The sequence below is a fragment of the Artibeus jamaicensis genome, unplaced genomic scaffold, assembly GCF_021234435.1.
Source record: "Artibeus jamaicensis isolate MK-2021 breed Jamaican fruit bat unplaced genomic scaffold, CSHL_Jam_final scaffold_916, whole genome shotgun sequence".
NCBI lineage: Eukaryota > Metazoa > Chordata > Mammalia > Chiroptera > Phyllostomidae > Artibeus > Artibeus jamaicensis.
Window position 1 is genome coordinate 54,894,419 of NW_026522059.1, and position 17,358 is coordinate 54,911,776.

The 17,358-nt window shown below is 35.9% G+C and overlaps 1 protein-coding gene across 3 annotated transcripts in view; it reads right to left on the bottom strand.

The window, feature by feature from the left end:
- The window catches only part of SPIDR (scaffold protein involved in DNA repair), a 381,397-nt gene that overhangs the window by 260,632 nt on the left and 103,407 nt on the right, over positions 1–17,358 (bottom strand). For 2 of the 3 annotated variants that reach the window (XM_053660950.1, XM_053660951.1), the window contains 2 exons: positions 12,206–12,453; positions 5,895–5,995 (listed from right to left, as the gene is read on the bottom strand). The exons of the other annotated variant lie outside the window; for it this stretch is intronic. In XM_053660950.1, coding sequence (XP_053516925.1) covers positions 5,895–5,995; positions 12,206–12,453 — 349 coding nt within the window. The remainder of the gene's footprint in view (positions 1–5,894; positions 5,996–12,205; positions 12,454–17,358) is intronic. 3 annotated transcript variants of the gene reach the window in all.

A 17,358-nucleotide genomic window follows, 5' to 3' on the forward strand; every position in this document is an offset into this window, starting at 1 on the left:
AAACACAGGAAGTAAACTCTTTGACATCAGTCTTAGTAACTTTTTTTCTGTATATGACTAGGCTAAGGCAACAACAAAAAATTAAACAAATAAGACTCTATCAAACTAAGAAGTTTTTTCACAGTGAAGGAAACCACCAACAATATAAAAAGACAATGGACTCAATGGGAGAAGATATTTGCAAATAACATTTTCAATAATATAATGGTTATTCATAATAACCATTATCATATATATAATGAGAATTTATTTATACACACACACACACACACACACACACAAACTCTTACAACTTAACACCAAAAACAAAAATCCAATTAAATAAAAAAGGAGGCCATGAACAGACTTTTCCCCAAGAAAGACATATAGATGGCTACCAAACATATGAAAAGGTGTTTAATATCACTAATTATCAGGGAAATTCAAATCAAAACCACAATAAGATGCTACCTCACACTGGTCAGAATGGTTATATCCAAACAACAACAACAGTGTTGGCAACAATGTCCAGAAAACGGAAATTTTGTGTACTGCTGTTGAAACTGCAAATTAGTGCTGCCACTATACAAAACAGTATGAAGATTTCTCACAGAATTAAAAATAGTACTCCAATAATTCTACTTCTGGGTATTTGTCCAAAATAAAAATAAAAACTCATTCTAAAAGATATATGTGCCCCTATATTCTTTGCAGAATTATTTACAATAACCAAGATATGAAAACAACCTAGGTGTCCATCGATAGATGAATGAAAAAAGTATATGTGGTACATACATTGATTGGCAAAAGTAGGTTTATAGAGGTTCATATGAAGAATAACATAATAAATAAAAAATACAAGACTAAACTCTGTTTCACGTATTCACTCTTGCATATACAATGTAATACTGCTCAGACATATAGAAAATGAAATCTTGCCATTTGCTACAACACGGATGGACCTAGAGCAGAAGTCCCCAACCACTGAGGCTGTGGACAGGTACTACTCTGTGGCCTGTTAGGAACTGGGTCACACAGCAGGAGGTGAGTGGCCAGGGAGCAAGCAAAGCTTCACTTGAATTACTTCCCGGGCTCCACTTCCTGTTCTCCCACCCTCACCTCACCTTGCCCTCATCCTTGGAAAAACCATCTTCCTCGAAACCAGTCCCTGGTGCCAAAAAGGTTGGGGACTGCTGACCTAGAGGGTATTATATTAACAAAAGTAAGTAGGACAGAGAAAGAATACCATATGATTTCACTTATATATGGACTCCAAAACAAAACAAACGAGCAAACAAAAGAAAAACACAAACTTGTAGATACAGAGAACAAAAATGGTTGCCAGAGGGGACTGGGTGGAAAAGGGAAGGGATTATGAAGTACAAACTTCGCATTATAAAATAAGGTAGGCTAATGTTATTGACTTTACAGGGAACAGTCAATAATATCATAACTATGTAAGGTGACAGTCATTAGACTTATTGTGGCAATAGCTTCGTAAAATATAGAAATGTTGATTTACTATGTTGTATATCTGAAATTAACATAATATTGTATGTCCACTATAATTAGAAATAAAATTAAAAATAAATTAAAAAAACTAAAATCCAAATTCCAAAGATCTTGAGATTTCTAAGAGAAAAATCTATTAGAGGCTATCACATTCATATATCAAATTAATAAATTAATTTTTTGTTCTGTTTTTTTGTTGTTTTATTTTGCTTTTGTCTTTTTTTCCCCTCATGGTATCATTACAAACCCTCCATCCCCAAATTTAAGAAGGAAAACTATTTAGGAACATTCCAAATAAGCTATTTGGCAGTTATGAGCCAAACGAGAAAAGATCATCCTTTCCCTCTTCATTTCAGATACCCAGCTGTACTTGGTATTTTTGGATTTCAAACTCCAGAAATTACTCTCTTAACTCTGTGTTTATTTGGTCATTTTACTATAATAAGAAGCTAGGACACTAATGTACAGTGACTTCTAGTATGTACTAATATGAATAATTAAGAAGACAATCTGCCATCTTCCTACCAGAATCATAAGAATTTAACGATATCCTACCTACACAGATCCACAATTAACACAGTCTTTGCAACTTTATGTCCTATGCAATTCCAATTAGTGCTGTTTCAAGTATGCAATACAGACCTACACATTGAAAAACTACTATTTTCCCCAAATAAAACTCATCTTTATATTAATATTTCTAATATTGCTGATGCCTTAACCTCTTGCCTTCTTAATCCTAACTTCCTCCAGCCCAAACAATCTAAGGAACACTTGTACGGATTGGTGAATAGGAACATGGGCTTGAGAGATACTCCAAATCTTGGCTTGCTTATCTATAGCGTATCTTTAACCTGTAATTTCCTCATCTAGAAAATAAGAGCAAACTCTGTCTTAGAAGATTATTTTGAATACTAAATGACTTAATATACATTCGATAGTAAGCCCTCAGCATTGCACCTGCCAGACACAGAAACTCCAAATGTGATACAACTATAAAAATAATGCGGAAGGAGAAAAGAGGATAGCCAGAAGCTATTTTCTGTATTTCTTACAAATTTTTGGTCCTAACTAAAGCTATTCCTAGTCTAGCTTTCACCTTGAAGATATTTATAATTTTTTGAGAACATAAATTCAACAAAATTCAAAATAGTTACCTACTGGACACATAAAGCCCAATTTGGAGTGTTCAGTTACTCCTCAATAGCGCTATCAAGAGGAAATTGGTAAAGGAGTAAAAAAAATATTTTCAATGTTATCTTTGAAAGTGCATGTCACTGAGAATCAGGAGGCTAGAGTTCTAGCTCTGCTTCTTCCTTTAACCAGGCCCAGTCACTTTCTTCCTCTAATATACTATTAATACCCCAATGAAGAGTTTAGACTAGAAGATCTCTAAGAACCCTCAAGAATTAGCATACTACCTTTTTGGAAGGAAAAAAAAAAAAGGTCTGGTATGAATACCAATGTAGTATATAAATAGTACCTCCAATTTTCTGGCCTTCTAAGCTGTAGTAAAACTCCATGAAGAAGATGAGTAATCCAGTCAGGTCTGTCTTCTTCCTCTTGTCCTTTCCTCCCACCCTGTCTTTTCCATCCTACAGTTCACAACCTACCTCAACCTCTAAATACAAAGTGAGTCTCTGTCACTAAGAAATAAAAGTGTTCTCTCTGAAATCTAATAATTCAAATATTTATATATAGTCTCAAATAAATCCAAGCTTACCATTTATATAATTACTTCAAGAAAGGGCAGCAAAAGCAGAATGGGGAAAAGGATCAAGTTTGAGAATTTTAGTGTCAAGACCACATTTTCCTGGTTCAAACAAAACAAAAGAAACTTACAATATACAGAACTACAAAGTAAATTAAAAATGATGAATGACACAAAGATTAAAATGAAACTGTTCAGAAGTAGAGATGAATAGATAATGAAAAAAGTGATCACTCCAGGTCAAGATCATTCATAGGTCAAATTATGCACATCTGTATACTTATAAAGAGAAGAAAATGAAAGAGGACTAAAAGGTAAAAATGAGATAATATATTGTAAAGTCATAAAGGTTCTAGTTGATGTTTATTAAATAAGTTTGAAAAGAAAATAATCAGTTAAGCAATGGGCTACCACAGTGCTTTATATTACATTCTACTTGCCAGTGATTAGTTCAGGAAGGGATACATGTCTCAGTTACCTCAATAAAGTCATTTCAGGATTTCTGACAAAATGTTAGAAAAGAAATTCTTTTTACTGGACTTGAAGTTGGGATTTGCCACATGGAGAAGATGTACCAACCTTTCAAAATCAACATGCCTGAAGCATGGTCTTTCTCCCTGTGACTTTCAAGCTGTGAGTACTATTAAGTTCTTTTTTGTGCCTAAGCCAGTGTATTATAGACTTCCCTGAATAATACCATTAGGCAATCTTAATGCATGCTTGGCTATCTGACTGATCAAATGAGTTTTGTAGCCATCTATATGTATTTCTTGGGGAAAAGTCTGTTCATGTCCTCCTTTTTTATTTAATTGGATTTTTGTTTTTAGTGTTAAGTTGTAAGAGTTTGTGTGTGTGTGTGTATAAATAAATTCTCATTATATATATATGATAATGGTTATTATGAATAATCATTATATTATTGAACATGTTATAAAAACAATTACTTAATATTATAATCCTTGATATAAAAATGACAAGATACAAAGTAATAAATGTAATAATAGGCTGATCTATAGATTCATGTAACAGGAAAATTATTCTTGGATCCTAAGTGTCAGGTATTATGTCATAATACTCTAATACAAAACTGTGAGAGAAGACAGTTGCTAAAATACAGCTGGAAAAGATTTTAAGATAAGAGTTCAAAAGTCTTCTAAAGAAATGAGTAATACTGAGTGTTCTATCTGGAGTTGTAGTTCTATGTTGCACTCTAATATGTGCAAAAATAACCTGTGTGCAAAAATAACCTGTGAGTCTATTAAAATGCATATTCCAAGTATCCCTGGAGAGACAACTATTTTTTAATTAAAAAATTCCAATTACAGTTGACCTTTGATATTATATTAGTTTTAGGTAAATAGCATGGTGGTAGGACATTTATATAACTTATAATAATGTAATTCCCTCAATAAGTCTACACTCTACTTGGCACCATACACAGTCACTATAATACTATTCACTATATTCCCTATGCTGTACTTTACTCCTGAATGATTTGTATTTGCAAATCTGTACCTCTTAATCCTCTCAGCTCTTTTACACAGATCACCCAATCCTCCTCTATCTGGCAACTCAGTTTTTTCTCTGCATCTTAAGAGTTTGTGTCTCTTTTGTTTATTTTGATTTTTAGATCCTCCAAAATAGTGAAAATATACAGTATTTATCTTTCTCTGACTTATTTCACTTGACTTAATACCCACTAGGTCCATCCATGTTGTTGTAAATGGCAAGATTTAATTCCTATTCAAGGCCAAGTACTTTTGCATTGTGTATATGTACCACTTCTTCTTCCAATTGCCCAAAGATGACCATTCAGGTTGTTTCCATATCTTGGCTATTGTATATAAAATGTCCTCCTTTGGAGAAATGATTATTAATAGTAGATGTAGAATAGATGACCATGCCCACACACCTCTTCCCTCACCCCAAATAAAGTGACAACCCAGGAAGACACCATGAAAAAGAATATTGTCTCATAGGTGAAAAAACTTTTCTTGGTATGTGAAATATTTTAAAAATAAAAAACAAATGGTAAAAAACACGAGTTTCAGTCATTTGCTTATCTTAGAAACTTTTAAACTGTACCTTGAAAATCATTACAAAAGCCTGCATCAATTTAATGGAACTAGGATTAAGGTAAAAATAAAAGTGAGTGCAGAGTATACTGAACATACTAATGTTATTATTGTTTATGAAGTCTTAGTTTAAGGGGTGTGTATTTTGTGTGTGTGTGTGTGTGTGTGTGTGAATGTCATGTGTGTATTAGGAAATGATATAACATACACTTCTAAATATGGGGTCACAATCCCAGAAGTCTGTAAGCTACTGGGTTAGATGTAACAAGAAAAAGGTCTAATATACAATGCTCCAAAGCCAGATCTTTAAGAATAAGTCTCCTGCTGACCTGTGAGAAACTCTATGGGGTGAAATCATTAAGACCTTACACTAATGAGCTCATCTTTTGAAACAATTTCTGACATCTATAGGACACCTAAAGAAAAATAAGGTCATGAAAATAGTAATGATCAACTTCATATATTTTTTTCCCCCACGGGCTTTGGGTTCGTGTTTATTGGCATTAGGCAACTCCTCGACTTTTCAGCTCCTGCGTGATTAACTTCATATATTTTAATGTAAAAATTTTAACTGGCATATTTTTACCCACAGTCTCAGATGCCAGTGAAAGCCTTACCTGAAAGTGTCTTTTGGTAAGAAACACATTGATGTCTCCACAAAGAAATGGCAGATCTCTCTCGATTCTGTAGTCCTTTTAGTCTTTCTGCTAGTCCGCCTCTGTTTAATGAATTATGATGTATTAGGTTTACTTAAAAGAAAAGCTTCAGAATAGTTGCTACATTTATATTTTATACCCTCCAACCAGAGACAAAAAGATAAACCATTCAAATTTTAACTTATTGGACATCACATTCTCTTCCTAAAGGCCTGATCTTCCTAGGTCAGTAATCCACTTTCTAGAGATTTCTTGGAAGCTCAATTTTCTGATTATTAGAAATATGGACTACTTCAGGTCAGTTTGATTTCTTTCATTCTTCTTAGTTTACTTATCCTGTAAACACATTCAGATTACTTGTTTTCTGGTCTACCTAGCAAAGTGCTAGGTATACAGAAAAATACAATGAGTTATGCCACTGAGGTGAAAAAAGACTTGTAATTTGCTCTGCAGGCAGTGGAAAACAAATGTAGTGGATTCAGAGGTGCAGTCAATAATAAATCCTAATAGGTAAAACACTTCTATAGGAGAATTTAGGTACAGATTCACTATACTAACAAAAAAGATAACTGAGTATTAATCACAAATACATAGCAAGAATAAACAGAACAATTTTCATGTATTGCAAAAAGATGATTGATAACTGTGGACATTGAGGCCCTACATAAAAGTCTTTGTTAATAAATACATCTGTATTAAATGGATTTATTTTTGATTCAGAGAAGTTAGCAGTTTCAGAAATAGCTATAATCTCAAGACAAATCAAGACCAGTTGTCAATTACCATTATGACTACATGCTACATAATTTATTAATGTGTTATAATATATGATTAGGAAGCAGTTCACTGAACATCTTACTAAATGATCACATTCTATTTTAATAATGTCTCTTTGAGGTAAAAAGAACAGGTATCAATACCTATCTCATAGATAGCACATCAAAGTTTACAGAGACATTAAAAAATTCACCAGTATCACATAACTAGCCACATGAGGAAATAGTTATAGAAACCAGAAAGGACTTACCACAGTGCCTAGCATTTAAAAAAATGTTAGTATTAGTGCTAATGATTTTTTAAAAATGATTTTTAATTGCACCATATATTCTTTCCACAATAATCTAAAGATCTTATTTTAATACGCATTACACATATTATCACTACTACCTACAATGTTATCCTATTGGCACTTGTTTTCCTCTAAGCACTGTTTCTGAGTGTGTGTATGTGTGTACAATACATAATGGTAAATTTTGAAAAATTCTCATAATCACAAACATGTCAAAGAACTTCTAGTTTACATATGCCTACCTCTACTTAATACATATATAAATTCTTCTTCATACCACTCTGTTTATGTTAAGTAACTCATGTGTACTCCCCTCTAAACAACACTATGAAAGTAGGTGCTACTGTCATCCTTATTTTACAAATGATAAACTGAGTCACTGAGCACTATGAAAGTAGGCACTACTGTCACCCTTATTTTACAGATGATAAACTGAGTCACTGAGGCATTAAACATCTGTACAAGGTGAGACATCTGATGTGTAACAGAGCTGGATGCACACATAAGCAGTTTGGCTCTAGAGTTCACAAGCTTAGCCTCAATGATATACCTAATGTCTCAAAGAGCTCTACTTAAAAAATATATATAATAAACACAAGAAAAAAACAAAACACAGTTATTCTTTCCACAATGATCTAATTATTTTTCAAATGTGGTTTTCTTTAATCTACAACTTTAGAGAGGAGAAAAATGGCAAAATGCAATCTGAAAAGATATGGTTAAAGTCAAGTCCTGTATCACACAAATAAACTGTAGGAACTATGGGGTAAAAAAGGGTAAAAATAGAGGAAGAACACTGCTTACATGTGGAAGTATCTGGAGCCCTAAAACAGAATCAGTATTTTACACTTGCATTTTGTCATTAAGAACTATACTGGGACCACACACAATACCTCTTGCTCTAATCTGACCAGAGAATTCCTGCAGGTAATTCCAAAGAGAGAGATGCACCAGAACTTAGGAATGTAAATACCATGATCTCTAATAAACAATAATCATTCTAGTAAATATCTATTTACATTTAAAAAATCAGAGGACATACTAGATGGCAGCAGATTAGGTAGATGTTACACTCATCTCCTCCTGGGACCAAACTGGAATTACAATTAAAATATAGAACAATCAACCTAAATAACCACCTGAAGTCCTGGTGAATAGTATGACCAATGATTTACATAAGAAGCCATTCCAAGACTGGTAGGAAAGGGTGAAAAGGGCTGGCCCCACTCCAACAGGGAGTGGCTGAGAGATATTTCAGCTTCAACAATTCCTCCTGAGGAGCATGGGGTCTCAACCCAACAAAAGGCTCCCCAGTCCATAGTACCAGAGCTAGGAAGAGCCACCCACATAACATCTGGCTATAAAAACCAGCAAAAATTCTGTCTGCCAGAAAGAGACAGGAGCCTTCTAGATAGAAAGGCACTATCCTAAATGACCAATGCCAAAATCTCATTTGCAACTACTCAACCCAGGTTCTGACAATGGGAGGGTGGAGTAGACTAGAGTTGTGTGAGAAGAGACTAGGGTTAGAGGCTCTAGAAAGAGAGCTGAGGAGTCAGCTGCTGGGACACCTTTGCTGAATCATGATCCTGCACAACAGATGCCATTTTTCTCGAGTGGAGCACTCCCCTTGGGAGAAAGCAGTAACTCCACTTATGGAATTCATAACCTGTGGAACTCAGGGCCTGCTGAAGAGTCAGCTTCCTGGGTCAAGAATTAAAGGTCTGGGCAATGTGAGAAGGTACAGTGTCAATGATGACATCATGTGGCTTTGCAGTAGGGGTCATTCCAGCCACTTACCCATCAACCTGACTAGAGTCTCCCTCTCAAAAAAGATCCTCTGGGCCCACCCTCTGGGCTTCAGTTGGCTCTACTTTCTCAACTCCTAATGGTGTTGCCCAGATGAGGTCTGGGCAGAAGCCAGGAGAGACTGAGTTGAATGGCTCTGGGGCAGGGAAGCCAATCTTCCTACCTTTCCCCAAGCCTGACTGGCACCTCCCCTTCACAGATATTTACTAGACTCACCCTCTTGACTCCCAGAGTCACTGACCAGTTGGGCTCAAGATCCTCGCAGAATCTTACACAGGCTGAGTTGTATGCCTCTAGAACAATGACCATTTTCCCCTTGCATTCTGACTGGTACATATGCCTCCTTTCACAGAGCCAAATCTTGTCTTGTTTAGACCTGATTCTGCTGGCCTCACCTTAACAACTCCCTGTGACCTTGCTCTAGCCAAAAAATCTACAGGCACATAGAAGGTAGTAGCTAGATTGGTATACCTGGGAATAATTGCTAGTGGCATCAGACCAATCACAGGTACAGAATTTGGACCGCTATCAGTCGGGTGAATACCAGTCACTGAGAACCTCCCTCATGCAACTTAACTACTGCCAGTGGTTCTTTCAGTAAGTGAATCAGCCAGCCGGCAGACAAAAGTAGGTCGTTACAGATCTCAAGTTCCTTGGGACTTGCTCATCTGCCCTCAGGACTGCTGGTGGTGGGAGCTGACCTTGGTATGTACTCTGGGCCTTCCCAAGCACACACAACCCAAGCAGAGGCATGAATAAAATGTGAATTCCTTTAAGCTCCAAACACAATTCCAGGGCCAGTAACAAGCAGTATCTGACACTGGCCTGTACCACAGTCCCTATTAAGCGGCCCCAGAACCAATACACTTAGTGGCCAGCTCCAAACAACATCAGAGCAGAATCCAATTACTTTAACAAGTGGCATATCCAAAAGGGGATCTTAGTAGACACTATACCCTACTGAGCTGAACTCTGAATCCTGTAATCAGCACATACACAGCAGCTTGTACTCTGTGGTTAAAGTCAATCCTCACAATGACCCAGGCTCAAGGTCAACCCCACGCATGAACAAGCCAAAAGCAATTAAGAATTAATTATAAAAAAGAGATCACATAATCCATACAAGAGTCATTCCTGGAATAACGGGCTAAAGAGATCAGAGAGACTATGCCACTGAGTCCCACAGGACAAATACTACATAAGGCCACCCTACCAAGACAAGGAGTCACCACAGATCTACCTAATACTTACAAATAAACACAAAGAGGTAGCCACAATGGAGAGATAAAAAAAAAATTCACCAAATGAAAGAAAAGAAATCTCTGGTAAAAAAGCTAAAAGAAATGGAGGCAAGCAAATTATCAGGAATAGAGTTGAAAAAAGACTGCTCAAGGAATGTAGTGAGAACTACAACAGCATTAAAAAAGATATGAAAATCATAAAAAACCAGTAAGAAATAAAGAATACAATATGTGAAATGAAGATACACTAGAAGAAAGGAACATCAGATTGGATAAAGCAGAGGATCAAATCAGCAACTTGGAAGACAGGAGAAAACACACAATCACAGAAAAAAGAAAAAAAAAACTTTACAAAATCAGGACAGCTTAAGGAACTGTTAGGACAAAATGACATGTATCAACATCTGCACCATAGGGGTACTGGAAAAAGAAGAGAGAGAACAGGGGATCAAGAACCTATTTGAAGAAATAATTATCGAAACTTCCCTAACCTGATCGAGGAAAAAAGTGCCGAGAAGTGCCAAGAGTCCCAAACAAAATGAAACCAAAGAGACCCATACCAAGACACAACATAATTTAAATGTCAAAGGTTAAAGATAAAGAAAGAAACTTAAAAGCAGTGAGAAAAACGACTTGCCTATAAGGAAGCTCTCATAATTCTGTCAGCTGATTTCTCAACAAAAACATTTCAGGTCAGAATGGATTGACATGAAATATCCAAAATGATATAAAACAAAAACTGCCCGGGAGGGTGTGGTTCAGTTGGTTGGAGTGTTATCCCATGTCCCACAAACTAAAATGTTACAGATTTGATTCTCCGTCAGGGCACATACCCAGATTGTGGGTTTGATCTCTGGTCAGGGTACATGCAAGAAGACAATCAATCAATGTTACTCTCATGCACCACCAATGTCTCCCTGTCCCTCTCTCACCCTTCTTCTCTTCTTCCTGCCTTTCTCTGAAAGCAATGAAAAAATGTCCTTGGGTGAGGATTAAAAAAAGTTTTCCTAAAGCAAAAACCTACATTCAACACTAATTTACCCAGCAAAGATATCACTTAAAATTGAAATAGAATATTCACCTCAGTGGTATATATCCTGAATTTGGAATGATACAGAAGATTACCAGACTACTATGCAATGACTCTCAAATTCACAAAGTGTTCTATATTATCTATATATATGTGACACCTTACAAATATATAAATATATAAGTATATATTATATATATTTAAGTATATTTTATTGATTATGCTGTTACAGTTGTCCCTATTTTTTTCCCTTTGCCCTCGTCCACCCTGTACCATCCCTTCCTTCCAGCAATACCCTCCCCCACTTAGTTCATATCCATGGGTCATGCGTTTAAGTGCTTAGCCTTCTCCCTTTCCTATACTATTCTTAATATCCCCCTGCCTATTTTGTTCCTACCAATTATGCTTCTTCACCCCTGCACCATTTTCCCTTTCTTCCTCTTCCCACTAACAGCTGTTAACACTCCAAATAATCCCCATTTGGGGGTTCATTGTTTTGTTCTAACTTAATAAAACACAAAGAGATGATGGAATACACAGGGCTGGGTCATGTCCCCCAATCTAATAGACCCCATGATCCTAACACACTGTGATGAATCCTCCATGGCCTGGCCTTTGTATTCCCCTCACACTTACTAGCCAAGTTTTTATCCATGAGTCTTTGCTCTCTCACATATCTCTGTACTTCCAAGTGTTTCCCTGGTCAATATCACTACCCAAACTCATAAAAGTAATCTGAATAGTCTATATTTATTTCTATTTCCCTCTTTAGACTATATGTTACTTGAAAATAGAGTCATTTACTTGTGTTAATTGTTTAAGACTTCACCTGAAATACTGATGGTCAATAAAAGTTGATAAAGCCAAACAGGCAATATCCATTAAGAAAAACAGTCACATAAGCTGGTTATAAATGAAACTGAATGCTCAACTTGGATGAGCAATTCCATAAATCATCTCCAGAACTTCAGGAAGTCCCAAATTGCTTATAGAAATTAAAATTCTATTCTTTCAATTTTCCTTCCCAAGCAAACAAGTAAGCATTTTTAAATTAATATTTTAGATATTTAGATTGTTAAAGGCAGAAAAACATTAAAAAGTATTTAAAAACATGTAATTTAACCTTAAAAGCTGCTTCTTTGCTGAATTTTCAGGAGTCCTCAGAAACTTTGTCTGTTTCTGTGGTGTATACAAAATGTTATCTGTAGATTTCACCATTGGGTTTACCAGTGTTTCCTTAACTTGTCTTCCAACTGATCCAAAATCCATGTAGTATTTGTGAGATGACTCTGAATCAGTGACCAAGATATTCTCCAAATCATCTTTGTTTTCACTATCTGATGAATACTCCAAAATTTCTGTAGAACTTGTCTGAAAGAAATTAAGAGAAATGCAACTGAATTTGAAGCACTCTTTATTCAAGTCCATATTTATATATGCCTATTATTCTATTCCCTTATAATTACTGTCATTAAATAACTTTGTATATATAGTGTGGGAGAACTCTGTCCCACAGAGCTCTCCCAGTTGCCACAGATGAGAAATAAGTCATCCTGGACACAATCTTATTGTTCCAGTGGGGAAGTGGGTGGTGATTCTCTCTACTGAGGAATGCCCTGAACCCTTCTCCCAAATGGCTTTATTGGGAATGGTATGTGTACATGTATACATGCATAGCTCATCAATTAATGTCAAAAGGCTATAGTCTTACAAAAACAGGTATTATCTATAGATAACAACTGAAGGAACATAGAGATCTGTCATAGGTCAGGGTCTGTGAGACATGCTGATACCAGATGGTCTTTAAGATGTGTTTCATGAGATAAGGAGTTTACTCCTTATGCCTTGAACTTAAACATCTGGTTTGAAGGATACAATGTATTTATCAGGCCTGATTTCTCATGGGAACCCTTGGTGTTAGCATCCGATCATGCCTGCCACCTACATTACCTGGTTTTCCAGGGAGACTTACTAGCGCCGTTTGGAGCCTGCTCTTGTGGGGCTACTAGAGTCTCCAAAACCACAGAGCAGTTCCCAACAATACAGTCATTTAAACTTTGTACGTAAACGTTGAACATCTAGCTTAAATTTCTATTTTGACACAAAATCCAAAGAATCAAGCCATATTACCAGAGACAAAATGAGATTAAATAAATTGTAAGCTAGATATTATCTTACAGAATCCACAAAATTTAGTACCATGATTCAATTTTCCTTCAGTAAAATAAATGTGCTATTTAGTCAAGTTTTGAAAAGTGAGCTAATAACACAAACCTGAATAACTGATGATAGCTACTATAATCTAACACCTATCAGGAAAAAATATTTTTTGGATTTTGAAATTTAATCTGAGGTAAATAATATTCACTATTTTTAATAAACCAAAAAAATCACCTCTTTAGGTGTACACCACTTAACATATCAAGAGTGCCCAAAGATAAAGGTCAAAACTATACTTTCCAGCACAAGTTCAATATAATATTTTCCAGAGACTATTGCTATTGATATTAGCAATAGTTTCAAATTGCTAATATCATCAGAAACTATAAGAATATAAGTCACTGCCTCTTTTTCCTCACATTTCCTAAAACATTTCTTCTTTCCCCTACTCAAATTGCTTAACTACCAAAATAAGAGTTATTCTGAAAACTAGATTATAAAAAGAAACTCACATCCAGTTACATAGTGTAACTGGAGAGGAGAATCAAAACTTTCTCCTGTGATGTGCCTCATCTTTGCCCAGACACACACTAAAACTATTAACTGCGGAATACATTTTGTTTTCCCATTACTTGGTTTTGCAATTCAGTCCCATGTTGTTCTAATGGCAGCAACAATTTATTCTTCAACATCCTAACTGTCCAGTATATTAGTAGCCCCTTCTAATTTAACACCTGTAAATTTTAAATTTACAAATATAAATTCTGTATTTAGTTAAATGGATCTTCTGTACATGGATAATTCATAATACAGGTATGGTTCCTCAGGAGAAGACCTGTTTTTGATGGCTCAACATGGGCTGTGTCCCTGACACTGAAGAGGCACGTGGCTAAAGACAGGAAAGAGGCAGCCCTGACTGGCATGCCTCAGTCGTGGCTCAGCTGGCTAGGCATCATCTCACACAGCAAAAGGTCACTGGTTTGATTCCCCACACTCAGGTCACATACGTGTGTTGCAGGTTTGGTCCCCAGTCAGGGCACCAAAGAGAGCCAATTGATCAATGTTTCTCTCACACATCAATGTTTCTCTCCCACTCTCCCCTTATTTCTAAAAAATAAATAAAATCTTTTCAAAGGAGAGAGAGAGATGGCTACAGTACATAAGAATTATCATTTGTGGGTACATGTATATGCATGTGCACTGGCATGTGGTGGGTAGTACTAGAATCTTCATTTGCTAATCTACATAAGACAAAAAGGTTTATAACATTTGGCCTTTTTAGAGGATTTTATAGTTACACCCTTTTTAAGAGCTTGAAAAAGATGTCACCCATTCTCACATTTCCAAAAAAATTGCTTGGGTAGTCACTTGTTACTGGGCACATTTAAAATAAGAAAAAGTAAGTGGAAAAATTCAAATTCAGAGTTTAATTCCTTTATCCTTTTGACCATCTCAGTTGCATGCCTAAATTACTGTAGGCAGCTGCTAACCCATTAACAAGCAATGGGGTCACATGTTTTCCTCATGTGACACCGACCACAGCTGAATAGGCCATAAAAAACCAAAATAGTTTAGTTTGAAATTGAGTTCCTTGACAATGAAAACTTTCACACTTCACTCTAGAACTCCAAATTTAAATTCACCTTTTTGTTCTGAAATGTCTTTTCATTTAGTTCCCTAAAGCTTTGGATTTCATCCTAGAATAGGGTTTCTCAGGCTCAGCACTGTTGCCATTTTGGGCTAGATAATGTAATGGGCAATTGTGCACTGTCAGGTTGTTCAGCAGCATCTCTGGCCTCTACTCACCAACAATGACTATCAAAAATGTCTCTACATATGGCCAAATGACCCCTGGGGGATGAAATCACGCCCAGTTGAAATCCACTGTTGCAAAAAAATGCCAACACCCAACCTCATATCACCTGTGCTAAGGATTCACATGCAGAAATGAAGGTGACACAGCACTTTGTCAGAATGAGGAGGTCAGAAAAAAATAGTTCTAAAACGTGATAGAAATACTATAATTGAAATATTTCTCAGGTTCAACAGGGAGGACATACAAGAAAAAACAATGCCAGGTGGGACAAAGGAGAAGGAGAAAAGGAAAAAAGGTGCCACTTTAATCCCATCTGCACCTAAAGCTGAATGCGTAGTATAACTTAATTAGGCAGAAAGGAGAGAGTACATTCCAGGGAAAAGGAATTGGAGGACCACGAATATGAAGCTAGAAAGAACTAAACACATGCAGAAAAATCTAGAAACAGCAGCAAAAGAGAAGGCTGCGGAAGGGCCTTGCAGAACACAGCAGGGCATGACTTTATTCTGAGGCAGTAGGGTAGCCAATGGCATTTGTAACAGGGGTAACAAAAAACAGAGGTTAATATGAGATGATCATCCAAACAATATTCTAAATAGACTTCACTATGGGAGAGAGAAGGTACTCAAGCTTTCAAGTAGGGAAAGCAAATAACTCTAAGGCTCTTCCAAAAATAAAGATGATGTAAGTGGTAGGAGGAATAAAGAGGTGGACATGAAAGAAAATGAGGAAAGATATATAACACCTGGGGATTCTCAAGATATTAGAAATGAAAGTGAAGGCAGAGTCAGTGAAAACCCCAAGGATCTGGTTTGGGCAACAAGTACAGAAAGATGCATTTACCCCTGCCCCTCCCCCCCCAAAATCGAGCAAATATACCAGAGTGGAGTACTAGCTAGTCTTAAATTTGGTTTTTGTATTTTAAGGTAGTGATGCCTTTAGAATAGTTGAGGTAAAATTGGCCAACAGGCAGCAGATCTATGAGTCTGAATTTTAAGAAAGTGATGTATGATGAAAATATAACCTCAGGAATCAAAAAAACAGTAATAGTGCATGAACTTATGAGCAGAGGAGAAAGCTCTCCTTGGAAATCATGTAAAAGTAAAAAGAGAAAGTCCAGGTTGGAATCTTAAGAATACCATTAACGTTTAAGCAGCGTTAACTTGAGAAGAGAAAGTATTTTGAATTTGAAAAAAAAACGTTGCATGGATATAAGAAATCCACTGAAAATAGTATGAAAAATAAATGGCTCAAAATGTTAAAACTCTGGAATATAATTTGGAAGTTTCTTACAAAACGAAACATACTCCTACCATATAATTCAGCAATCACATCCCTTGGCATTTACCCAAACGAGTTGAAAAATTATAGCCACATAAACATCAGATGTTTATAACTTTATTCATAATTGCAAAAACTTGGCGACAGGTTTGTTCTCTGTAGGTGAATGGATAAACTGTGGTACAAACATACAATAGAATATTACTCAAAACTAAAAAAAAAGAAAACTACCAAGCCATGAACAAAACACGGAGGAACACTGAATGCACATTACCAGTGAATGAAGCCAATCCAAAAAGGATACATAGTGTCTGATTCCAACTATGTGACATCCTGGAAAAGGCAAAACTATGGAGACAGTTAAATATTCAGTGGTTGTCAGGGGTGGTGATAGGGAAGGTAGGATGAATACTTGGAGGACTTTTAGGACAGTCAAAATACCATGTATGATATTATAATAATGGGCATATGTTATTATATATGTGTCCATACCTAAAGAATGTATAACATCAAGAATAAACCTTAAAGTAAACTATACACCTTGGATGATTATGATGTGTCAATATAAGGTTAGCCTTGGTAAAAAAAAAAAATCCTGGTGACTGATGTTCATAAAGCAAGAACCTATGTGTGTGGTAGGGGGCTATGGTAGGGGTCGATGGCAAATTCCTACTTTCCTCTTAATGTTATTAAAACCTAAAACTGATCTAAAAATAATAAGTCTTTAAGAAAAAGGAAAAAATGGAAGGTGAAGAGAAAAAAGGAGACAAAATTCTTTTAAGAAGCTTGGATATACAAATTTTCTTTTGAAGATAGAAAGGACAGCATAAAAAGACACATTTGCTTGGCTATACCTAACTGTCAAAGTTAGTGAATGGTATACAAACCTGAAGTTAAAATCATTAAAACGTAAGTGTACTCCAGACACTAGTATATCCTCCAACCTCAACAATAAATTTCTTCAGTGGAAAATTTAATAGCACTAAGATTGGTAAGACTATAAAAGTTTAGGTAGTACT